A 26,929-nucleotide genomic window follows, 5' to 3' on the forward strand; every position below is an offset into this window, starting at 1 on the left:
GACCCCGGGTGTGTTGGCCAGAGCAAGCTGGATGACAATCTCACTTACTGAGATGGGAGATCAGAGGAGGAACAGATTCAATTTAGGGTTTCTGCTCAATTATCTAACTACAGTTATTAGATAGGGAGGAAATCTGGCATTCATTGGAGAAGCTCGGATGCCAGGGAATAGTCAGACAAACCATGAATGTGCAGGGCATTGGCTAGTGGTTGCATTTCAGGTACTGGAAGGGAGCATCTTTGCAGAGAGTGCAAGTGGGCCATAGGGCTAAGGATTAAAGGCTCTGAGTGCTCCACTGTTCTCATAGAAAACGGAGCTTCAGGAAACTAAAACGGAGTGTGAACCACACCGCAGCTCCATTTGTTATCTTCCCAGTCGCCGCTGCACACATGTGGGTGTCTCCTCTCAGCTCCATGGATTAATTCACTACCCAGGCACAGCCCCACTCTGTGGCTTCATACTTCATTTGCAGCAATGTAATCTTGGCATTATGTTGGCTTTAACTGGATCTTGTCAATTTTATATAAATTTTGTAAAAGACTTTCAATTTGTATTTTAAAACTACTGGTATTTATTTTGGGTATTATTGAACCCATAGGTTAATTCAAGGAGAATTTAGAGCATATTGAAATAGTAAATCTTTTAATTTATATGTTATATATTTTTTGTTTATTTAGAGAGTCCTTGATTTGTTTTCCCCCCTTGTTTCTGATTTCAGTGTAGACCCTGATGTGGAGGGCTATTTTACTTGTTTTTCAGTTTTAGTCTTAAGTATGTGATGTTTTTTATAATGCTATTTTTTATTAAATTTGTGTTTTATAGTAGTCTGTTGCTTGCATATTAAAATAAAATTAATACTAACAATATTTCCACCAACCGTGCTGATCACCGGTACCTCCCCAGAAGGTTTTCATTATTTACAACCATGTCATGGGATAATGGTGGCAGTCTCATTTCTCCCTTTCTTCTTTCACTGTACTAGGAGAGAACACAGAATGCTAAGCACAGCTGTGTGGAGGTGGGCCTATGAGGAAGCTTAGCCCATGAAATTGTAAATTAGAAAGGGCATAGAAATTTTATGGAGAGAAGCTGAGAAACAAGGAAAAATATAAGAATTTTAAAATAGAATAGTATTTTCTAAGAATCTATTTAAATTTTGTGTTTATAAATTTAAAGTGAATCAATCATAATTTCATGTTTTTCTACATAGGTTGCACATATTGGCAAAGGCAGGGCAGTGGTGGGCACATGTCTTTAATCCCAGCACTTGGAGGCAGAGGTGGGTGGATCTGTGAGTTTGAGGCCAGCCTGATCTACACAGAGAGACATATATATATATATATAGAGAGAGACATATAGAGAGAGAGAGAGAGAAAGAGAGAGAGAGAGAGAGAGAGAGAATCAGAGAGGAGAGCTATAGAGAGAGAGAAGGAGGAGGAGGAAGAGATAAAGAAAGAAAAGAAAGAAAAACAGGCAAATCAGGTCAGAGCCACAAAACCAACATTATAGCCAATCAGGATCCCATCTTCTCAAATTCTCTGAGACTTTCAATTATAACTTATATTTCGTCTTAACATTACCTCTATAAGGTATTTAGTTGTTTCCTTCAACAACAGTATAACAAAATATTTAAAAACAAGCACAGTTAAAGAATTAATTAAAATGTAGATGTCATTTTTCATGATAAACAATGTTTTAGTAGAATGAACTTACTACTTGTTCTTTAAAATAATCAAGTCTGAGGTAAAAGTTTTTTTCTGTCTTTGCTTCCTTGGAAAAGTTTTGAGTGTCAGGTATCAGAAACTGTGCTTAATACTATATCCCTGCTAACCCAGGATACAGGGCTGCTCCCAGTTCTGCTGAAGATGCTCTTGGACCAGTTTGATTGTAGGCCCTACTTTGTTGAAAGGAAGTTGGGCGCATTTAACATGAAGCATCAGGGTGAAGGACATGAAGGACAAAGTGAGAGCCTTTGTAGCAGCAGTTCTGGGAAGCCCTCCCATTGCCCTGGAATTCACGGAATTGTACACCCTGTTCAGCATAGAAGCAAATTGTCTTTTTGGCTAGAGAGACAGAGAGATGGACCGTACAAGAGAGCCAGATGAATGGTCTGTTCCTTTACTCAGAAATGATAGGTCAGCAACTCTGACTCAACACCTTCTGAACCCTGTCACGCCAGCCAAGGCATTCCCATCGCTTCCTAACCACAAGTGGCCATTTCCTATCCCATCAAAGACTGGGAGTCAACAAGCTGGATTGGTCTGTCTGCAGTGGTCTCTGGATGTCACTGATTCCTGAAATTATCAATTTATAACAATTGGGTATTTTTTTTCCTCCAAGCCCTTGGTGTAATGTTCTGATTTAATTGCTCCTCATTAACATCTGGGCCTTTTCTTTTATATGGGGAACAAGATGATGCTATTCCCCTTGGCCTGTTTACTGAGTAGCTTACTCTCTAAGGGAACCATCCCAGGAGATTCTGTACAGAATAATAGTAGCCAAATTTTCCCTTGGAGAGATTTCATAAACAACATCTCTACAGCCAGTATGATGGGCTGACAGATCATGAAATATGCAGAGTTCTGTCCAGAGAAAGGCCAGCATTTGAGCCACCAACTATGACATGAGGACAAGGGGAAAAATAATCCATAGCCTGTTCTATGATACAAAAGAAAGAAAGAAACGACCCACCATGTTTTTCACTGTGAAAATTACACATACTTACGCATTTTAGTTAAGGCTTTAACTTAATTGTCCAAGTTGCATTTCTTTGAGAGTTTTATGATCCCTATAATTAATTTAGAGACGTGTTAACTTCTCTCGTATTTTAGTCCAATTTTCTAGTGGTGTGTTTAAGAGAAGAAACCCCACATTCTTTATATCATTCCTTTAACTGAAGTACATTGTGCAGAGATACAGATATGAGGGAAATATTTGTCTAATGCCATTGAGTAAACAAATACACATTGTGCAGCAGGCTACGCACCAGGAGGTCCTGGTGCATGCAGAGAGGAACAAGCCATAGGATCTTCAAAGTTCTCACTCAAGCAAGGACTTACAGCTAAATGAATAAATTATGAAAATATAGCATGATTCAAAACAGCATCCACTGCTAGGTTTCTGAAATGTTCCATCACAGGCAAGGGTCTGAGTGCTGTGGAATTGAACAGGAGAGAAATAGAGAGGCTATCCAGGAGAGACTAAAGGAGAGCTGAGATAAACTGGGACCAAGCTTCTAAGTTTTTGAAATGTACATGACAATTGTTCTTTCAAAATAGGAAGTTTGACTGTATAGTAGTTTTCTTTTCAATTCCATTCTGTCTAAAGGATCTGCCTATACTCTGACGATCAAGCTCTTGACTTTCAGGTATATGGCTCGTCAGTTGCACACACGAGAGTGGGTAATGTCATTTGGCCACTTGATTTAATGAGGGTGTTTAAGCTACATTTTTCCTCGATAAGCTCTGTAAGGCGCTACTAGGATAGAGCTCTATAAGTGTCAAAGCATAATGGATGGATGGATTTTTCTGAAGTTGAAAAACCCTGGAAATTTGACGATATTACATAGAAAATGAATGTGACAAAGTCTGTACTGTTATATATTGTTGGTGGGACTAAAAAATGGTACAGATCATAGAAACCAAATTTGGAAAGACCTTACATAACTATGTATGCCTTTGCTCTCTGTTACAGTGAGTCCTGATTGGAGCAAACCTACTCCTGGGCATATACATTAATGGTAGGCCAGCCAGACTATAGAAACATATGCACTATGAATGTATTATTGTGTTACCTGAGTATCTATCTAATAGTAAAAGCTTGGAAACAGCCTATGTATTCTCCCACAGAGGATGGCCTGAGCAAAGGGGTGGCAGATTTACATTGTAGCAAGTCTACAATTGTATTGTTTTGTATTGATTGTATCCACTATCCACGACAGAGTTCAGATAGGTCTTCAGGCTTTACCCAGTTCTTGTGACAATCCTACATGGTTTAAGAAAACAGGAATCCAAGCCAGACCTTGGTGGAGCTTGCCTTCAATCACAGCATTGGGGAAACAGAGATAGGTGAGTTCAAGGCCAGCCTGGTTTACAAAGTGAGTTCCAGGACAACCAGGGCTTTAAATAGAGAAAACCTTGTCTTAACACTTGGGTGGGGAGAAAGAGAGAAAGAGAGAGAGAGAGAGAAAGAGAGAGAGACAGAGAGACAGAGAGACAGAGACAGAGAGAGAGACAGAGAGAGAGAGACAGAGAGAGAGACAGAGAGGAGGAAGAAGAAGAAGAAGAAGAAGAAGAAGAAGAAGAAGAAGAAGAAGAAGAAGAAGAAGAAGAAGAAGAGGAAGAGGAAGAGGAAGAGGAAGAGGAAGAGGAAGAGGAAGAGGAAGAGGAAGAGGAAGAGGAGGAAGAGGAGGAAGAGGAGGAAGAGGAGGAAGAGGAGGAAGAGGAGGAAGAGGAGGAGGAGGAGGAGGAGGAGGTGGTGGAGAAGGAAGAGGAGGAGAAGAAGAAAGAAAGAAAGAAAGAAAGAAAGAAAGAAAGAAAGAAAAGAGAGAGAAAGAAAAATCGGAATTCATCAATAGCTCTTGAAATTCATAAAGAGTTAGGGAGTTGGGTGTGGTGGTTCATACTTTAAAATAAATTGAAAAAAAAATTGAGGTTGTAATATTTCACCACCTCTCCCTTCTCTTTTCTCCTTCCAAACCCTAGTATGTCCCTTGTTCTCTTTAAAATCTATGGCCTCTTTTTTTCTTTAATTGATTGTGTGTGTGTGTGTGTGTGTGTGTGTGTGTGTGGTGTATTACAACCTGCCCAGTCTGTGTTATGAAACTTCTCATTGCAATGAAGACCATTACAGAAAACCATAACCAACGAAAATGTAGAGTGTGGAACCCCTCAAGCTCTGAGATCACTGAAGAAGACAGGGCATAGAGAGGATGAGAGCAGGAGAAACATGCTGTGAGATTATGATCACTAGAACTGTCAGAAGTTGATTCCATGATTTCTCACGTACATGGCTCTATGAAGAGAATAATGAGGACACCAATGTTACCATGGAAGGAAGTAAACCAGCTATCCCAGGAATCAGGAAGTCAGGCAGATAGATCTGTTTGAGTTTGAGTCCAACCAGGTCTACATAACAAGCTCTAGGCCAGCCAAGACTCCTTAGTGAGACCAGAAAAAAACAAACAAACAAAAAAAAAAAACCAGAAACAACAACAACAAAAGCTAAAACAAAACAAAACCCACAAACAAACAAAAAAAAAAATAGTCATCGTATAGAAATTCAAGGTCCAACAGAAACAGTCTTGACCAGAAAGAATCAAGGGCTCTTACTTCCCCAACTCAAACTTTACTACCAAGATACAGAATCAAGACAGAGTACCAGGCATTAAAGGCAGGCAGAGAAGAGTACTGAGAATCTAAAAGGAAATTCTCACATTGTTTCCTGACTTTTCACCAAAGGGCCAAGAAAATCCAGTAGTGAAAAAAGAAGCCTTTCAGCAAATGGTAGTGGGATGACCAGGCATCTAAAAGCAAGAGATCGGGACCATACTCTAGTTTACATCATGTCCAAAAGTTAACCCAAATAAATGATAGTTATAAGCATGAGATAAATCGAGAAACATTCACAAAAATAAAGGAGTAGTTCTTAAAGCCCATGCATCAGACAGCTCCTTCTTAGGTATAACTTAATAGAATGTGTACTAAAATGCACATTCTATTGTATTCTACTGTGTAAAAGACACATCTGACACTAGTAATTTAAAAAAAAATGTTCTTCAAAGTTGTCATCAAGAAGTGAAGTGACACCATGTAAAATAAGAAAAATAGGCATAGTTAAAAATAATGTATGTGATAAAAGCCTTACATACACAAGAGTCTACTGAAGACACTCTTAATTCAAAAATAAAAAGGGGGGAAATGCTTATTTTAAAAACTGATAAAGAATCTGTAAATAGAGGCTTTTCTCCAAAAATGATGGGAAGTGTCCAGTAGGTTCTCCGAAAAGCACAGAACAAGGGTAAACGTTAGGAAATAGAAAATCAAAACCATCGTGCCTCCCATGCATTGCAATGACTACCCCTTTAAAAGCAAGGGGTAGTAAATGCTGGAAAGGATGTTGGAAAACTGGAGCCATTACCCTTGTTGATGAAGATGTCAGATGATGCAGCCACTCCATAAAAGAAGAATTCATCAAGGATGCCAAGCTTTTACTCATAGTAGGCATGCTGTATCCAGTTTGTGGCAGGAGTTACTGACAGCAACTTTACTGTGCTTAATCAGTCGAAAATATCCTAATAACAAGAAGAGTAAAAGCAACATGTAGAGTTTTCAGCAATACTTTAGTTAGTGGCAATGCTGCCATTCTGACAGCATTATGTGTGTCCAATGGAGTAGAGCTAACACATACAAACCAACACCTTCAGTGATGGAGAAAAGACATACTTTCATTGTGAAAGTTAATATGTATTTATTGAAGATTACACTTGAGTCTGCATATGCACTTATATCTTCATGTGTGTGTGAAAGAGTGGTTGAGAGAGGAGAGGAAGGGAACAGGGAGAGAGGAGAGAGGGAGGAAATGGGGAAGGGAGAGAGAGAACTTCCAACAACTACGTTTGTCTGGAATAGGAACAATACAAGGTAGCTAGTATTATGTTTTTATACCATAAAAGTATAGAAGCCTACTAGATTATATTACTATATGTGTTATTGCTTGATTATGGCTTCCTGGTTCAAGAATGGACATTTCAAACAAAAGAAAAACAGACATGATAACGTCAAACCCATGAGCTCACTAGGATACTTTTTTACAAAAAGGGTTGGCTGCTTTTGGAAGGTATTAGGAAACAAATCATCTTGAAAATCATTGCTAAAGGAGAGATCACTTTTGAACATCTGTTTTAATTTTCCCTATATGAAATGCATCCCATCATAACTAAATAGTTTATTAAATCATTTTTTTCTTATTAAAGTATTCCATTCAAAACATAAAGGAGAAATAAGAGTTCAATTTTACTACTCCAAAGGAATCGTAGGCTCTAGGCGTGATGCTTAATGGCAGATAACACCACATAATAGATCTATTAATTATATGTGTGTTTATTAAAGCACATAGACTCATCTGTAAAGTAGCTTTGCTCCTTCCCATATAAACAATCCTTCTAACTTGAAGCCCTGTATGTCTAAAACAAAACAAAACAAAACAAAACAAAACTGTTTTTCTGCAGCAATTCACTACCTCCATCTTTCACACATTTTTCTGTCTCTTCTTCCATGATGAGCCTCGAGCCTTGTGGAAGGGGATGTGGTAAGTCCGCTCCTTCCTAGTAGAGTTGTTAGACCCTTGCAGCATCATGGAGGCTATCTAGTAGTGAAGAAGCTTCCAGAGTTAGTACCTGTTCATTTTCTCTATGCCCTATGACTCAAACTCCTGGTGTCTTTATCAATTAAGAAGTTACCATCAAGTTTTGGAGGTAATGGCAATAGCCTGTAATAATACACTGGAGGTTGAACCCATGGAACCCCATTTACCAATGACTTGAAAATAGGTAGCCAATACATGTCACTTGACTGTTTTACTATGTTGTTTGCAAAAATCATATCTCCCTAATATAGAGTGACTCTGTTTAAAATCCCTTTCTATATGTGTATATGGATGTGTGTGTGTGTGTGTGTGTGTTTGTGAGTGTGTATGTGTGTGTATGTGTATTTTAGAAAGTTTCTATAGTGGCAGGTTTCCATACGACGTTTTCAAAGATCTTTAGTGTTAGTTATCCCTTTCCATATTCTCTCTATTACCCTGACCTCCCAAGGTTGTATTAAAGTTCTAATTAAAGAAAGGAATGTTTGTATAATGCATATATATGTATGTATTATATGGACATTAAGTTTGTATTTGGTGAATGTTCTAACTTAATTTATACAGATCGGAAGCTGACAGTGTTATCTTCTTTTTCGAGGCAACCAATATTAGATACAAGCAAAAGAAAACATTTTCTAATATCTATTTGCATTTCAAAGTTAAGTAAAATGCAAAAATAAAAACTAGAAAATTAAAAAATGACTTATAGATCCCATCATTTAGACTAAGTAAGTTTTTGGCAGAAAATTTTATATACACATCAGCATTCATTATTTCCTATTCATTTTGTATGTGTTACATCTTTAGAATTTATCTATTATGTGTACACTCTATATATACACAAACATGTACTTGCACACATGTTTTGTGGTGCGTGTGTGTGTGTGTGTGTGTGTGTGTGTGTGTGTGTGTGTGTGTAATGCTGCTGTGCTGGTTAGGTTTTGTAAAATTGAAAAAAACTAGAGACACATGTGAGGGGGGAACTTCAGTTTATAATTGCCTATATCAAATTGGCCTATGGGAGAACCAATGAACATACTGCCTAGTGAATTTCACATACATCAGGGTTAGACTTGTTAATTTAGCACAGCCAACTAAGAACTATTCCATACTGTCACATAGGAAACACAAGCTACAGAAGCCCAGCAGTGAGCCTCTGGAACAAGTTTTTGAGTTACAAGGAAGGTCTTTTTATTAGAAAAAAAATCAGATTGTGATAAGAACTGAGCATTCTGTATATCATTAAATTATGTTATGGCTACATATTTTTAATTAAGTTGTTTCAGAAAATAAAATGCTCATTTTGATCCCTCTGAGAGTTAAGAAACCGAAGTAGGATTCGGATCTGATGAGCTAAGGAAGGAAGGTGGTTTTTAAGAGTCAGACTTACTTCACAGCTTACTGAATTGGTATTTCTGCTGGCCAGGGGAGCATGTTGCCTCTTGCCTTGGCCACCTTTTCTTTGATTAATAATCCCCTGCATGTAGGAACGCGTAGCTAACTTGTCACAACTGGCACGTGTTTCAGTTTGTTCTTTGAATAAAAACTGCTTAACTCAATCCTCAGTAAAAATGTTTGCTTGTTCAGCCTGAACTTAGTGTAAGCAATATTTACAGGTTTTAGTGCAATAACAGGCATGGAGCCTCCTGGTGTGTCAACAGGTATCTCACTTACACTTGAGAGGGTAGTTAGCAGGAGAGTGTAATGTGGTTTCTCCTCCACAGGCTAACTTTCTATTAGCATCTAGTTATGTCTATTATCGACACTAGTTTTTTCCCTCTTCTTTTGGTACCCAGTCTCCATCCTCTCCATCCTCACTTGGCCCATTTGCAGCTCAGCCCACAAGCACGTATGTTTTCTGTTCCACTGCTGAGAACAGCCTGAGGTGCATCAGACCTCGGATGTGACTACATATTAGCTATCCCAGGGTGGCTCACTTAAAGATCTCCAAAACATAGTGAATATAATTTGGAAGAATTTCAGATGGAAGCATCTAGACCCAGCAGCTTTCCTGACAAATATTAAACCTGAAGCAAAGCTGGCCAGGTAGTCACCCCATTGAGGCAAAGAACATAATTCTTAACAGATAATGCCAAGTAAAATATCCAAAAGTTTCCAAAAGAATTTTATGCATTTTGTCTTAATTTCACAAACAGCATAATTTCCATCATCTTCTGTATGGATCTGAAATTTTGCTTGTGGAACCAGTGAACACCAGGAACTGTCGGTCTTAATTATTCCATCACCTCCCTCAGATTAATAATGCTTTGTTGATATTCTCATTTCTTATAAAAAATAACCCTCCTGTGCCCTTTAGTACTTGCTCCATCAGTGGTGTTCTTACAGTTCCTCCTGAGCAGAGAATTCATCACCAAGAATTACATGCTTCCTTGGGTATGGCTTACTGGCACTTACTTCTTGTAATGCAAATAAAACTTCAAAATATGGTTTCGGCGACACTAGGAAAACAGAAACACATTAAAGCAGTTATTGATTTAGATGACTTTGTTGTGACAAGAAATCATGCCCGAGCAGTGGGCACAACAAAACAAGTCCCCACAGGAAAAGAATGCCTTTACCAAGGTGTTGTGCATATAAACACATCCCCCACATCTTTGCTGGAGGTTCTGTGTGTACAATAGGGACCCGCTTGGGGTTGTCTGTGTTCTGCTTCATCTCCCACTCCTCAGCCCCATGATCCTTCAAGGAAAGAGCTTATATCTGGTCCTATAGCTGGCATCACACCTGTCAGGGACTCCTCAGTGTCTATACATTTGTGGTTAAGTTCCTGTCATAAAATTGGCCCATGAATTTTTTTCCCCCAAACTCAGGCTTTCCCATCATACTTGATGTTCCAGAAGTCTCAGCTCTACCCCATCCATGGGTTCTCCCTCTTGTCTGTACTCGAGGATGTGATCGTGTCCTTTTTCATATTTCATTTTGGCCCCGGAGAACCCTTGGCTCAATCATTTGTTAGGATTCTTACTTTGTGGAAATGTTGACATCCATATATCTTTCCCAATTGCTTCTCTTCAGGTTGTCTTAACAAACCTGAAGGTCCTATTTTGGCCAGTTTGACTGGCCAGAGATGTCCCCAGATCCGCCTATGTCTGGCCCCCAACACAGGGCTTATCTCACATTCACGATCATACCACCATTTTCTCTGGGTGCTGAGGACCCAAATTCAGGTTCTGATGCTTACAACCAAGCACTTTGTCCATTAAGCCATCTCTCCAGTCCTGATATATATTTTCTAATGCTGTCTCAGGTATTCCTTCCAAGATGAGGAGGACATGTTCATGGTGGTGGACCTGCTACTCGGTGGTGACCTGCGTTATCACCTGCAGCAGAATGTCCACTTCCAGGAGGACACAGTGAAGCTCTTCATCTGTGAGCTGGCCATGGCCCTGGACTACCTACAGAGCCAGCGCATCATTCACAGGTCAGTCATGTCCAAGGAGACAACTCATGGGTTAGAAAGAAAGCCATAACCAACTGCACAGAGCACGTTTTTGCTCCTCATGGCATCTAATGCCCATTTAGTCATCACCACAGCCTTTTGAGGTAGATGTAGCCATGTAGGTGGATGGCATATAAAGTTTATCCCAAGGTCACAGTAAATTACAAGACTGAAAATCACTGTCAATAACTATTCGTACTTGGTTAATAACTATGCCTATATAAAGAGAAGGAATGGTAATGGCTAAGAAGTTGAATATTAAATTAATTAATTTAAAAAGAAGTGCAAGCACACAAAAGGGAAAGATAAGAAAGAAAATCAGCAGAGGAGAAAACTTGGTGCAATGTCTTTCTGTCCTGTCAACAGTATCAAAGGAGTCTCTCAAATGTTCAGGAACAATGAAAACAAAGTCTTTCCTGCACTTAGCAACCTTGCTTTAGGAAAATAAATAAAAAATTATAAAGACATATGACCAGTAGACAGAAAAGGATATGTCACAATTGTAAAGAAATGATTATCTTATATACTAGATCTCATTTATTCTAAAACACTGTCTCTAAAACAACCTGTGCTAAAGTGTCAGAGGAGATACTGTTAGACCAGGAGTAAATATGAGCAAACCCTGATTTGTAAATATGAAATTATCACCTGGGTTTATTAGTAATCAAATCACCATAGAATCTACTACTTTCACTGAGGTTTCCTTTGTGCTGGGCACTGAAAGACACCAACAAGGACTTCCCATTTGAATTTAGTGTTCTCATTGTACTGAAGAAGAAAGTGAATCAAAGATTTGCTAACAGTTGGTCCTGTTGGGATATAAAACTGAATCACTCCAACTAAAGTGCGAGAGAGCTATGTTATACTGACTGCACTAATTATATACATAAAATGCATGCATCAGTTGCAATGGATCACCTCCATGCTAGCCTCTCTAATCTTTGAACAATTGAATGAGATTTTAGTACAGCTGTGGCATATTGAGTAGACACAGTTTGTAGGTACCATGAACCAATCCTCTTTTCCTTTTCTGGTTCGAAGCAGGTAGACTTAAGTAACTGTTTAATTTTCCATCTTTGGATCGCCTGTTTGTATTGGAAATGTGCTCTTTAAGTAGCAGTTAAGTGGAAAGCTGACCAGTTAATCACACAGGACCTCAGATGGGAATTTACACACCTGGCGTTTGTGGGTAATTGAACATCTTGTTTTGAAGACTGGGTTTTCTCGCTCCTGACAGCTTTTTCTGGGAAGACCTTTATTCTGAAAGGAATTCAGAAGGAACCCATCAGGAGCTCAGTCACACCTCATGGCAACTGTTCTATCTTTCCCTCCCTCCCTCCCTCCCTCCCTCCCTCCCTCCCTCCCTCCCTCCCTCCCTCCCTCCTCTCTACTCTCATAAAATCATGGGGGCACATGAGGGGTGAACTTCCTGTTTCTAGCTTTTTACACCTCCACAGCATTTACTTCTTGTCTGCTTTCATCAGTACAGTGGGCACACTTACATCAAATGAATAGTTCTTGTTGATTTTTAAGCACTCTGCAACAACATTATGAACTAACCAGTATCCCGGAGCTCTTGACTCTAACTGCATATGTATCAAAAGATGGACTAGTCGGCCATCACTGGAAAGAGAGGTCCATTGGACACGCAAACTTTATATGCCCCAGTACAGGGGAACGCCAGGGCCAAAAAGTGGGAATGGGTGGATAGGGGAATGGGGGGTGAGGGTATGGGGGACTTTTGGGATAGCATTGGAAATGTAATTGAGGAAAATACGTAATAAAAAATATTAAAAAATATTTTTAAAACACACACACACAAAGACAGTGATATCTATAAAGGGTCTCCCACTGTCCAGCACAAAGGAAACTTCCGCAAATGTGGTGGAGAAAAGTCTTCTCACAGAATGAAAGCCAGCAATGACATCCGAGGAAAGGTAGAAACCCCAAATGTCGCACCGAAACAAACCGAGACGCCATGCTTCTGAGGTCAAAGAGCGATTCGAGTGTGTTTCTTGCTGCCTGTGGGGACACTCACCTCCCGTGTATTGCATTATATAAGATGTCAGAGCATTTTGCTCGTCTGCGAAGCTCTGACACTTTTTGATATCCAATTGTTTATGTCATTTGTGTTCCCTGCTCCAGGAGTAAAGCCATGGCTGCTTCGCTTCCCTTTGCCTCCCCATTATTAGTCAGAAAGATGAAGTAATAAATGCTGGCTGAGCCGTGTCAATCACTGAGTGGGAGCAAATAATACTTGCAAATTTAAACTGTGGAGCATTAGAGCTGGAGAAGTACCTTTGTGGGTAAGAGCACTTAGCAGAGACCATGAGATCCCTTCCCTGAAGCCAAGGCAGTAATCTCACAACTGCTTTTAACTATAGCTCCAGAAATGTTTGCTTCCTTTGTCTTCAAAAACACGGAACTCTCCCACACGTCCTTCCACACAAACATGCACGTACATGCACATACACAGGATTAAGAAAATAGATGTTAAAAATATATCTGGCACATTAATGCCAAATATCTCAACATTTCATGGCCCTTACGTTGGGTAACATAATTTAACATTAGTACAGCACACTTCAGAGAGCTAGTAGGGTGTTATCAACAACAATGATACTAGATATGGTTATCTACACAGGACTTGAACAGATGCCACCCACTGACATGCTAGCATGGAAGGAGGGAAATCCCTAGACAAAGAATGACTAAAAAATGCTAGCAGCAGGAAAAATAGTCTTGCCCACAGAAGAGTTCCCAAATTGGTTAGTCAAAACCAAGTGGTCAGCCTTTAAATCATATACATACATCATATATACACAGCAGGATGTATCTGTATATTTATAACTACACACACACACACACACAGAGATAGATACTTATGTAATAGCAATTAAACAAAAGAAGGCTGTGAATTTGAGAGCAAGTCCAGGTATAGGAGAAAGGTGGGAGGGAGGATCAAGAAGGGAAAATAATGCAATTACATTTTAATTTTGAAAGATAAACAATAATGCTGAGATAATAGTCCAAACTCTTATGTATTTTGGCAATTTAAAGGCATATCACCAGTATTAAGATTCATCCATGACAATGGGCCAAATAGATACTTTAATTATATAACAAGTAAGATTTTTACTATTGAAATGCCAGCCATCAATTCAATGTGTTATCATCTCGAAATGGCATCAAACGGCTTTAAAAGCTGGTGAACTGAGGGGTATTTCTCTGTCTGAGGAATTTAAATGAGAGCCATAACGTTGTTCTGAAACTGGAGTTCATGTGGTGTGTAGGGCTGAGAAATCAATTCAGAAGCAATATGGGCTCGCGGGTGCTAGGAATCTCTTTGTAAAACCTCTTTCTTCATTTATTGCAACAAATACTTATTCATCTTGATGGTTCAGCTATTTCCCGGGGTGTTCAGTGATATATAGCTTGGGGCTTTTTGTGGAATAAATTTAAATTAAAAATATAAATCTTCCTTCAAAAGAATCAGCAAACTAAATGCTCGATTTGATTGATGCGGAGATGACAGAATAAATCATCTTTCTGCTACTTAGAATATTAGACTGAAAACTCATATTCTGAATTCCAAGACATAAAATGCGTGAATGAAAAAAGAATCCTTGCATCGCCATAGATTTGCCCACGTGAGAAGAACCAATTACACGGAAGAGCAGCTATGAAATACAGGACTTCAATGTTCAGAGTCAAACCATGTTTTCCCTCCAGACAGGGTTGGATGATTCAAAATGATCTTAAGCACCAACGAATATGCATGGAACAAGAGTAGCATCAGGCCACCATTTACCGGTGGCTTCCTGGAAGTCCAGGGGACTCTTCTAAGTACTTGTAAATTACTTTGCTCAGATTTCCCCCAGTTCCAGACGGCTTATAGCATTACCACCTCCAATTCACAGTTGAAACTCCAGTTTTGAAAACTCAGGATCTCACTTCAAATTCCATTGTTAGAATGTAAGCAAAGCATCAGCTTGAGAAAATGCAGCATTCTGGACCCCAGTACGCTCTATGAGACTGAGTGTTGCTGGAACCTGAGGAGAGCAGGGATCAGGTAAAGCATGGCCATCTTAAGCCTGTGAGCATTCAAACTCCTACTGCACGGACAAAGATGATCCATCGGAACTACCCGGTAAGAAGACACTCTAAAACCAGAGGCTAAGCTGTTCTGAAGAGGGCTGGCATACAATAGAGAAGAAGCGATACCAGGTAAGGAAACAGTTTTGTAACAACTCTGTGGTTTTACAAGAAGTTTGAACAGCCAACTCAGCAGTTCAGCATAGACCATGTAAAAGAGACTGTGTAAGTGGGAGTCTTTACTCAGGGGCTGGGGAGATGGCTCAGCCAGTAGGATGCTTGCTGAACTAGAATAATGACCTAAAGCTGGATCAACAGGAGTCACATAAAAAGTGCACATGAGAATCTCAGTGCTGAGTGATCTCTGGAAATCATTGACCAGCCATTCTAACTGAAATTTTCAACTCCAAGTTCAGCGAGAGAGCCTGTCTCAAAACATCAGGAAAAGAGTGATTGAAGATGTGTCACCTCCACCTCAACAAGTACGTGCATGCACATTGAGTGCATAGTCTCTCCCCTACGTGAACACGCATGCAACAACAACAACAACAACACACACACACACACCAGACACACACACACACCAGACACATACACACACCACACACACACACACACACACACACACACACACACACACACAGAGACACACACACACTCACACACACAGAGAAAGAGAGAGAGAGAGAGAGAGAGAATTTGCTACAGAATGGGCTCTGCTTTGATTTTTTTTCTTACATTGACATCCCTGCCAACAATGCACACCTTATTTTTCTAAAACACCGCGTGTCCTGTTTGTGTCATAGACTCCATGTCAGATATAAAGGGGGCTCTGCTGTCCTTTTTTTATTGGTAGAAGTCTTCTACCATTGCTTGACTTTTTAAACTTTTTCTTATAAGCAAAATATTGAGCTCATTTTTATCAGTTTCGAGAGCTTACCTCCACATAGTTGATCACGACACAGCATTGCACAATGACTTTAATTTTGATTTCTATAATTAAACAAGTTTTTATTAGACAAGAGATTCAAACATTTTCCCGTACTCTCAGACTGAAAACAAACTGGCTTTATTTTCAAAGTGTGGCAGAGCCTATTTTAATACTCCCTTATTTACATTAAACCAGGAAGGGAAGACTTTAAATTATGGGCGAAGTGATTGTTTGTTTCTATTAAAATTAAGAAAACCCAAATTCATTATAATTCCCACAAGGAGAACAGAGCTTGATTGGAATGCCACAGTCTCTCCAATGAATAATCAGATGGAAACTAATTATTGTAGTCCAAAAAGGAATTGGTCCTCATTCTCCTGTCAGAAGTAGAAGACGACTCAATTATGAATTTAAGCTATGGAGATGAACCATTTCAGACAGTTAACAGTAAGTCATCTAAGGTTACTGTAGATGTTTAATTGTATTTTCCATCTAGTAACAAATAAGCTCCCCGTAATGAAGTTATAACTCAGATTTCCACATCCCTATAGGAATGAGACAAAGTTCTATTAGGCAATTCATGTAAATAATCAGAGCACAACAGAAACAGTTGCAAAAATTAATCTCCCATTGATAGTGGAAATATTGAACAGGGAATAATAAAAGAGTATCCATTATCAAGAAGAACATGGGATATTGTGTTTTCTTTTATTACCCTTGCCTACTTTCCTACTTTCTTACCGTGAGGGGGGCAGAGGGACCAATAACGGCAGTCAGATTCATTTTGAAGCAAGATGCAGATAAGAATTAATCCTTAAGGTTGAAGATATACTTTATAATTTCCCACTTTCTTTCCTCTTCTTTTTTTCTTAAATAAACCATGGATCACAAATGACAATCTTTCACCAACATGTATAATATAGTTCTTTCATGTGCTTTGAACTCTTCCAGAAAAAGAAAAGGATCTTTAAAAGTAAGTTAATTAAAAAAACATGTGTAAAAACAAAACAAAACACAGACAAGTTATAAACAATGACAAGAGTACATCAACCACTCACAGCACACAAAGCAAATTTCTAAAATCACAGGGGATGGCTTGTCTTTGGGGTCTCTACGAGTAAATTAGTACCGTGGGTATAGGAGTACGGCATTTCCCATGGGCTCTAGTTTGCACAGGAGATGTGTTGTACCAACTGAACATAAACTGACTAAGAGTTATTTGGCCTAGGTCCTTGACCCTTTATGTCCTAGATTGGCAGCTCTGGCAAAGGTCACACATTCATCAGTGTTTGGTGGTTAACTATAAGACTTTAAAATGTTTTAACATGTATAGCAACTCTTCCTTTTGTAAAATAAACCATACACTTCACATTGTCATTGTAAATGGAAGGAGATTCAATCCTCATAGCACAGAGGAGAGAAAATGCATAAAAAAATAAAGACCTTTTTTAAAAAGGTTAATACAGAAGTATAAAAGAAGAGTTGGCCTGTTTTGTTTTTGTTTTTGTTTTTGTTTTTGTTTTTGTGTTTTTAAAGCTTTAAAAATGGATAGGATCAATCCTAACACTTCGTCAGACTTCACTGTGCGTATTGGCATCCCAAAGAACTTATGGGCAAAAATGGAACTCCTTATCCACCAAGGTTGGATACAGCAAGGACGCAGCATCTGAAATTCCCAATTTAAAATCAAAACAACACAACCCAGCAGAGGAAAAAGAAAGCACTTGAATTATTTTTTGTTTATAAAAGAGCAGAGTTTCCCAGTTGTCTGTCTCAGCTTTAAGCTTACATAAATAGACAAGCTAATGTGAAAATCGAGACTCTTCCCGCACACCTTTTTGCCTTGTGTTGATGAGATCATGTATAGTTTATAGATATATTACTAGTTCAGTCATGCATGGTGCTGTTACATAGACACCTTTCAATGTTGTATTTAGGTTGTTTCAGTAAATATGAAATATTAAGACTCTTCTTTACAAAGAGAAAGACCTACAACTTGAATATAAAATAATAATATATTTTAAAAGGTTTTTTTTCAATTTTTTCCTGGTATTTACTTTCAAAGCCCTTTCAAATAGAAAAGATAACGTATAAACTTGGGTGGGATAACTTATGTATTGTAAGCCTGTGAGGACAAAGTATTCCTGATGTATAGTGAGTTGTTTTATTTATACAAAGTTCCCAACTTTTACACTTTTCTGTATCATGCTACAGGGTTATTTATTATGAAGCAAAGATATGTGTGTTTTATGTATTTTACCATGTATAGTGATACATGGAAAATAAAACCTTAAAATACATACCTCCATTAGAAAGATAGCAAGAACAATGAAAGATAAACCTAATAAAGGTATTCTCTCTCTATATCACTACACTAAAAAAATAAAGAATTAATCTTTACTTATCAACCCTTTAGCCTAGTGTAGCAAGTTTCAAGAAGCACTTGTTATTGTTTCCGAAGCCATACATTGACAATGGCAAACAAAACAAAACAAAACAAAACAAAACAAAACAAAAACACACCTTGGGCCTAATGATTTTAGCCTCTATATTCATGCAAACATTCATTAAAAGTGTGTGGTTACCAGACAATGATACAGAGTTGAAGCTTCAGTGGTCAGCAAGATGAACTTTGTTGTTGCAGCTTTGATAATAGTTGATCATTTAAAAAAAAAGTGGTTCAGAGGCCACATCAGCACAAAAGGCTTTTAAATTTGGGGGCATGCATTATAAAGACTATAAGCTGTTTTGAATCTCTCGTTAGCTAGGCACACACAAACGGCCACCATCACACACACTCAGTTACATCTTCCCAATGGTCATGGTTATCCTTCTAATGGTGCCTTTGGAGCCACAGTGTTATCATAGAATCATATCATTCCTAAATGCATAAATTCATAAATTCCCCCTTATGAGTTGAGAATGTTTCACCCATGTTTAATCACCAACATTCATCACAGTAATTAAGGTAGATGCTCACTGGATAATTTAGTGTAAACATATGAATGAAGAGAGCGTGTGCAAAGGTAAATTTACAGTGGATGGTGTTGTCTGATGCAGATCTTAAGTTACTCCACAAATTCCTATTGTTTGGCTTCAGAAGAAGAGATGCTGTGATAACACCTTGGTTTGATATCCTGTGTAAGAAATGAACCATTGATTTAACCCAGATCTATTAGCTCCTACTTTGGCTTGAAATGTGGGTATAGCACAACTGAAGTTTCTTCAAAGCTGCAGTCTCATTGGCCAGAATTGGATTCTCTTTTAAGATTAAGTCAGACAAGTTCAGACAGGAAATTAGGAGAATTCATTCCTCTTGAAGCTGCAGGATTCGTGACGGCTTGCTTTGTCAAATTTAACAAGAACAGAATGCCAAAGCCCTGGACCAGCGGTTCTCAACCTTCCCCATCCTGTGTCCCTTTTAATACAGTTCCTCATGTTGTGATGACCCCCCAACCATAAAATGATTTTTGTTGCTGCTTCATAATTGTAATTTTGCTACTGTTAAGAATTGTCATGTACTGGTTAGTTCATAATGTTGTTCCACCGATAGGGTTGCAGATCTCTTTAGCTCCTTGGATACTTTCTCTAGCTCCTCCATTGGGGGCCCTGTGATCCATCCAATAGTTGACTGTGAGCATCCACTTCTGTGTTTGCTAGGCCCTGGCCTAGTCTCACAAGGGACAGCTATATCACGGTCCTTGCAACAAAGGCTTGCTAGTGTATGCAATGGTGTCATCGTTTGGAGGCTAATTATGGGATGGATCCCTGGATATGGCAGCCTCTAGATGGTCCATCCTTTTGTCTCAGCTCCAAACTTTGTCTCTGTAACTCTTTCCATGGGTGATTGTTTCCAATTCTAAGAAGGAGCAAAGTGTCCACACTTTGGTCTTCGTTGTTCTTCAGTTTCATATGTTTTGCATATTGTACCTTATATCTCGCTATACTAAGTTTCTGGGTTAATATCCACTTATCAGTGAGTACATTTCATTTGAGTTCTTTTGTGATTGGGTTACCTCACTCAGGATGATGCCCTCCAGGTCCAACCATTTGCCTAGGAATTTCGTAAATTCATTCTTTTTAATAGCTGAGTAGTACTCCATTGTGTAAATGAACTAACCAGTACCCCAGAGTTCTTGACTCTAGCTGCATATGTATCAAAAGATGGCCTAGTTGGCCATCACTGGAAAGAGAGGCCCATTGGTCAGGCAAACTTTATATGCCCCAGTACAGGGGAACGCCAGGGCCAAAAAATGGGAATGGGTGGGTAGGGGAGTGGGGGGGGGAGAGTGTGGGAGACTTTTGGGATAGCATTGGAAATGTAATTGAAGAAAATACGTAATAAAAAAAAAGAATCGTCATGTAAATATCTGTGTTTTCCAATGGTCTCAGGTGACCTCTGTGAAAGGGTCATTCAACCACCAAAGAAGTTGTGACCGACAGGTTGACCTGACTAGCAGGATAGCATTCAAATAACAATATATAGTATTCTATAACATAACCCCAATGGCTTATATTGTAATCCAATACACACATTATAAGAAGCAAATGATAGAACTTGTTTACAGAAGAGACTGTGAGTTATTCAAGGACATAAACAAGAGGTGGAAATCCTTGAGGGGGAGCGGGTGGCCCCATAATGCCTATTTGGCACTTTTCTCCTGAAGAAATGCACTATGCCTCATATCTATAGCAGTTTCCTCTATAACCTTAAGCATGGCCCTGAGCTTCTCTGTGGAGGAGAAGAGAAGGGGTTGGTTGGGGATCAGAAGTGATTCCCTCATACCTAAAACTCTAAGATGGCTTCCTCTTTACCTAGGCGGGATGATCTCCAAGTGAGAGCATGCCATCTCTCTGCTCTCTACCACACATACCTCCCCCTCCAAGAAGGTCATTTGACTGGAATGAGATGCCTGAAGAGCAGATGTCACTGCAATGTGCCAAGCCACTCTTAGCACACTTACCAGACAAGCTCTTGTTTGCTCTCCAATTGTCAACCACAGTCATACTTGTTTTCAGTGAAGTTCTTTAGTGTACTGCAGCAGAGATCTAGGCTCCAGGTCACCTTTGCATCTAATTAACACACACTGTAGTTGTAGCTTAGCAGTCATTGTTTATGCTCTTAAGGTGATAATTTGTAGGCAAAAATGAGATATTTTTGGTACTAATCATTCAAATGGCTGATGAGTTTGTTGAATGAATGTGTTAACCCAGTGGCAGCTCAGCTTTGAAGCCTTTAGGAATGAGTCACCTGTGAGATGGTTTTATCATTCCCGAATGCACTTACTTCCTTTATCTCACAAGCCCTTTTATCCAAGTAATTTATACCTCAAAGTACATATTTCATTGCTTAATTGACTTAAAAATGTTATTTATTATACACATAACAGGACCTTGCCCTGTGGTAAGGGCAAGCATGCTGTACTCAGCTCCCCATTTGACAATCAACAGCACTGTGGCAATGTTAAGTAACTTGGCCATGTACAGCTAGTGTATGAGACTAAGGTCAAATGGAAGATTATCTAACTAAAGGTCCTAAATGAGCAAAGAGTGGCAGACATTGTATTCTAAGCATGAGAGACTGTCTTTAACCCCTAGAATTGAAACAAACAAATGAAAGTAAATTACCAAAATAGTCCTGGTATAAATATAGACTTCCTTAGTTTCATCTCTATGAAAATAACACTGATAAACATGCTCAGAGTCCCATGAGCTGTGTCATGCTACTTAGCCAATTGCAGGACAATGTTGGTTGATATGTTTTGTATGTTACTTTGTATTCCTCCTGTCCTGGTTTGATTTCCATTGTTGTGATAAACCCCAGGACTAAAATAAAATAAAATATAATACTGGAGGATGAGGTTTATTTCATCTAGAAACATTCAGGCTAAAAGATAGGACAGGAAGCCAAGGCAAGAACCTAAAGACAGTCACTAAAGCAGGGCCAATGGAGGAGTGTTGCTTAGTGGTTGGTTCCTTCTGACCTGTTCAGCCTGTTTTCTTTCTTTTCTATCCTCACTCATTAAATAGTGCACTGTCTTAGTTATGTTTTTATTGTTGCGAAGGGATGCCATGAGCAAGGCAACTCTTAGGAAAGAAAACATTTCATTGGGTTTGACTTACAGTTTCAGAGGTTCAGTCCATTATCATCATGGAAGGAAGCATGGTGGCCATGGTACTAGAGGAGCTGAGAGTTCTACATCTTGATTTGCAGGCAGCAGAAGGAGACTCTCTTTTAAACACAGCCAGGGGACTCTTCCTCACCGGGCAGAGGCTGAGCATAGGAGATCTCAAAGCCCACCAACACAGTGACACACTTTCTCTAACAAAGCCACACCTACTCCAACAAGGCCACACCTAATAGTGCCATTTCCTGTGGTCCAAGCATCCAAACACATGAGTCTATGGGGAACAACCCTATTCAAACCACCACACTCACTTTTCCCCCTTAATTTTTACTGATTATTTTGTGAATTTCACATGATGCACCCCAGGCCCACTCATTTCCCGTTCCTTCGTATCTGCCCTCCACCCTTGCAACCTCCACAAAAGAAAACAGAATAAGATAGAATAATAAAATTAATCTTGCCATGGAAGCTGTAGTGTGTCACAGTGTGTTATACAGTATACCCTTTTGTTCATACATCTTCACTTGCAAATGTTCATTGCAAGGAGGCATTGCTCTATTTCAGGGTCTCTGGCTTCTGCTACACTATACCTCATGGGTATCCTTATGGGGATATCCTTTCAGATATCCTGTTGTTGCCTTGTGTCATGGAGATCTTGCTGCTTTGGATCTAAGGGATTGGCCCTTTCATGCACTCTAGTAGATCATAGAGAGGGTAGATGTTGGGGTGGGCCAACTCAAAGCCTTGGATCTAAGCCTGAGAGTTAGTTGAGTTGGTCAGCCCACCAGCTTACCTGCACCAGTAACGGCAAGCTCTCTAGCACTGTCCTGGCTAGCTCATCCAATACAGCAGCCAAAAAGGGCAAGGGCAGCTCTCTTGCTCTCGTTTCCTCAGACCAGCTCATTTAACCCTTTGTCACCAGTGCCAGCTCTACTGTGCTGCCCAGGAGAGGTGCAGGGACTGCTATTATTTTTTAAGTTTGGTGAAATATATCCATTATCTACAGCATTGGTTTCTGGTTTCTCTGGTTGAGGGTGTCTCTTTTGGCTTTCATGTATCTGTAAAGGAGGTTATGGGCTCCCCCCACCCTCATTTACTATAGCGTATGTTCAGTGTGAGAAAATTATATGCCTAACAGTAATCGTAGATGAGATTATTAGTTATTACTCCCAGGATGTGTGTTCTGCTTGAGGTCTGCCTTTCTTGCTTTCAGTATATTGTCAACAGCTGTTGTTTATTGCATTGAAGTATTAGATTTGGATTTCAGGCTAACATCTTCTGTGGAGTGCTTAAGAAAATGTCCCTCCTTTTTGTCTATTAAATCTTATCTTAAATAGATCAGGAGACCTTGCAAATGCCCCCTTTTCCTAACTGCCGTAGCAGAGGGGCCTACTTGAGCCCTAGGAACAAAACGAGTGCAGTAATAAGGGTATTAGGTTGCTGTGCTCAGCTCAGCACCTGCTCCCGTGCTATCAAATAATGGATGAGCATGGCTTACACACTGTGAAAACAGGAGATCCTGCCCTCTTGGTGTGTGTCACTCAGCGGCAAAGGCTCTTTAAAATGTAACACCTACCTGGGTAGAGCCACCGTGGAAAGGGCAAGGAAAAGCTTGTTTACAGGTTAGCATTTAACTGGGCTGAGCTGCATTATTAAGAGTTCCAATAATATGTAACCTGTAAGCTGCATTAAATAAAACTTTATTCAGTCTAGCATACTCTGCCACATGAAGCACAAGCTTCACCATTTTAGGCTTAGTCGTTTAATGTTAAATAATATTACTTACTTATGAACATGTGAGGCATGTGTCTCGAGGTAGAATTTTGGGAGTGGAGGAAGCTGCTTTCTTCTCTCTTTCTTCTTCTTTGGTCTTCTTACATAAGACAGCTAATGAGAGAACACAAGCAACAAGGACCTAGAACACTTAAAGAGTCGTGTTTAGTGCTTTATAACAAATAAAGATTTGAGCAGGCACCCTTCTGGAAGGTACGGGCTGCTTCAACACTGTGCTCACAGATGACCTGAACAAGGTGGCAGCGTTGGTGGCAGGGATAGACAAACAGGTCTGATGGGTGTTGGTACAGAGCAGAGGGGTTGTGGAGTTAGGAGTGGAGCAGAGGCTAGACCATGATCACATTCAAACAAGTGTGCTGCCATAGCCAGACATCCTATTTGTGCTTCAGGAAAAGGCAGAGCGAGCAGGAACGGGCATGCAATTGAACTTGTCCTTCCTTTTTGCAGTGTGTGGTCAGTAAGAAGGATGGGATTGATGGGAAAGGTCTGCACAGGCTGTTCTCACATAAGGAGAAAGAATCAATGGGCTGACCCGCCCAGCTTCTCCCCTGAAGACACAAGATAGACAGACTTTCTACAGAGTCCAACTAGCAAATGCATTTTACTTTAAGGAACTTAGCGCTTCCACAACACATCACCTCTGTCACATGGTGTGACAGAAGTCATAGGCAGCTTGTAAAAAATGAGCATGACTGTGTACCACCAGACTGTCATTGATACTATATAAGTGTTCTGGAGGATAATACAGACTTAAGTAGATTGTATTGATGAATTTATTTTGGTTTTTCAAAACAAGGTTTCCTTGTGTAGCCCTGGATGTCCTGGAACTAGCTCTGTAGACCAGGGCGACCTCAAACTCAAAGATCTGCCTGCCTCTGCCTTCTGAGTGCTAGCATTAAAGATGTGTGCCTCTACTAACTAGTTTACACTTAACTAAATGAAAGAGCTTAGTCTGAGTTGCCATGTGTAACAAATGAACCTATCACCATTATGATTTCACAATGGTTGAATGAACATTGAAAACACTTGTTCATTTCTACATTCTCAGTTTATCTTCGGTGTCTCATGACCTAACTCTTCCTAGGCTGAGCTAATTATTTGTTGATTTTTTTTCCTGTGAAATTTAAATGAACTGTTAACTCACATCAGGTTCTGTACTAGGCAATTTACTTGCGTCATTGAATTCAATCATCACAGCTTTATGAAGTAGAGAACATAGTCTTTCAATATAGACTCTAAGATTTCTATTACTTACATGAGCCTAGGGATCAAATAACAGAAACCCTAAACTCGCTGTGCTTCAAGTAATAAAATAAATTAATTATCCTATAAAACTAGAAAATCCAGATGTAAACCTATCTGTAGCTTACTTATATAACAAAGGGCCAGCAGCATTGACCAGCCAGCTCCTTTCTGTCTCTTATCTGCTATTTCTGTGGACTTCCCATCCCGAGCTTATTCCTCAGTGTCATGCTAAGGATGCTCTTATGTGCTATCCTAACTCTTCTGAATTCAAGGAATCACATTCCTTCTAAAAGCTTTCCCCCGGGACACCAAAGGGGCTTTTTTTTTGTTGTTGTTTTTTTTTTTTTTGCCTTCATTCACCCTCCCTCCACTCTTGGCTTACATTGGATCATCAGTCCATCCCTGATCCAGCAACTGAGATTATGGGGCAAGGCATGTTTTAGCTAATGCCTAGAATCCACATGGAGCAGGTGCCCCACAAGGACATGGGATTGTGTCTTTTTAAATAGCCAACAGGAAACCACAGTAACTATTAAGAGATGAATGTTATTATTAAGAATGCATATTATTAGAAAAGTGATCACATTTACCCATAGTCCCAGTACTAGGACATTGTAAATTTGAGATTTGAACCTGGATCATCTGACAACCAAGCCCATATTCCTAACTTCTACCTCAAGTGAAACTAGAAACCCTTGGCTCTAGATTTAACTATTTGTTACTGAGACTGTTGCCAGTATGTGACTCTATGTATCAATATATCTGTGTATTTAATTTTAGATTGCGTGAGTACATTAGCAAAATATATGTCGATGAGGTAAAGCCTGTTACATTGTTACACATATTTATATTTTTATAAAATACATATATGCATATATTCAAACACTATATACTATTGTAAAGCCTGGATAGGGCTTGCGCTTAGTCTGCATATAGTGCTTCAGCATCCTGTCCCAAGTGCATGAGTGTACTTTTACTCCAGTCAGGTGGGAATGATGAACAAGCAGAGGGCAGCTTCTGCTAGAGTTGGAAGCCCAGCACTTTTCAGAGCCTGAGGCTTACAGAGTGGCTCTTCTTCATCCAGGAGACCCAAATCTTGAAACATTCAGGCCTTTAGCTTCAGCTTTCAACGTCAGACGCTTATAGCTCTGGATACACAACTCAAAAGTCTATTGTGCTTTTAAAACTAGAAGCTTATGGCTCTGTGCCTTTAGAAATAAAGGCTTAGGGCTCCCTGCTTTCAAAGCCAGCGAGTGGCTGTAGGTACCCAAGTAAGGGCTTATTGCTCTGTGCGCTGACTTACAGTGGACCTGTAACAGCCAATACCATTATAGCTTTCAAGTTGTCAGTGTTGGGACCTAAGCTCTTAGCCTTTGGTACATCTGGGACTCTTCTAGAGGCTGGATCTGCAGTTCTTTTATTCAGTTCCTCATAGCCTTTCAGCCCAACAGGCTCCATTGTCAGTGGCCTTCATAGTCCCTGAAGTCTTTGCTTCTGGCAGCTCTCTAAAATTCCTCAGCTGTCTCTTAGATGCTGAATGTTCTGAAAGCTTTCTGTCCTAGCAAGTTCCAGGGCTTATGGTCCCATAAGTCATTCTCAAGCTGCCTTATAGCCGTTGCTGTTATAGAGGGACTGGAAGCCGGAAGATTTCATCCGTTCTTAGTGTAACCGGTTCAGCCCACTTTATCCATATAAAGATCATAAAAAAAAAAAGTCAAAATAAAAGAATAAAAATGATCACTCTAGAGAGGTTTTATTGGGGCATTCTGTCACAGTACACGGAGGCCATCAATGTGTTGGCCACCCTTCCTGTCTGACTCAGAAAGGCTGACATAGGATGCTTATGTAGTCAGAACAGGGGAGGGGCAGACGAGCACAGATCCTTCTTCTGCAGCATCGTCCACAGTTCATTCA

At 39.6% G+C, this 26,929-nt stretch overlaps 1 protein-coding gene across 1 annotated transcript in view; it reads left to right on the forward strand.

Moving 5' to 3' along the window:
• Positions 1–26,929, forward strand: part of Stk32a (serine/threonine kinase 32A) — a 109,785-nt gene that overhangs the window by 42,921 nt on the left and 39,935 nt on the right. Inside the window, exon 5 of the mRNA NM_178749.3 lies at positions 10,631–10,804. Within this exon, the coding sequence (NP_848864.1) occupies positions 10,631–10,804 (174 nt within the window). The remainder of the gene's footprint in view (positions 1–10,630; positions 10,805–26,929) is intronic.

This window comes from Mus musculus, chromosome 18 (assembly GCF_000001635.26).
Source record: "Mus musculus strain C57BL/6J chromosome 18, GRCm38.p6 C57BL/6J".
In the NCBI taxonomy this organism is placed as follows: domain Eukaryota; kingdom Metazoa; phylum Chordata; class Mammalia; order Rodentia; family Muridae; genus Mus; species Mus musculus.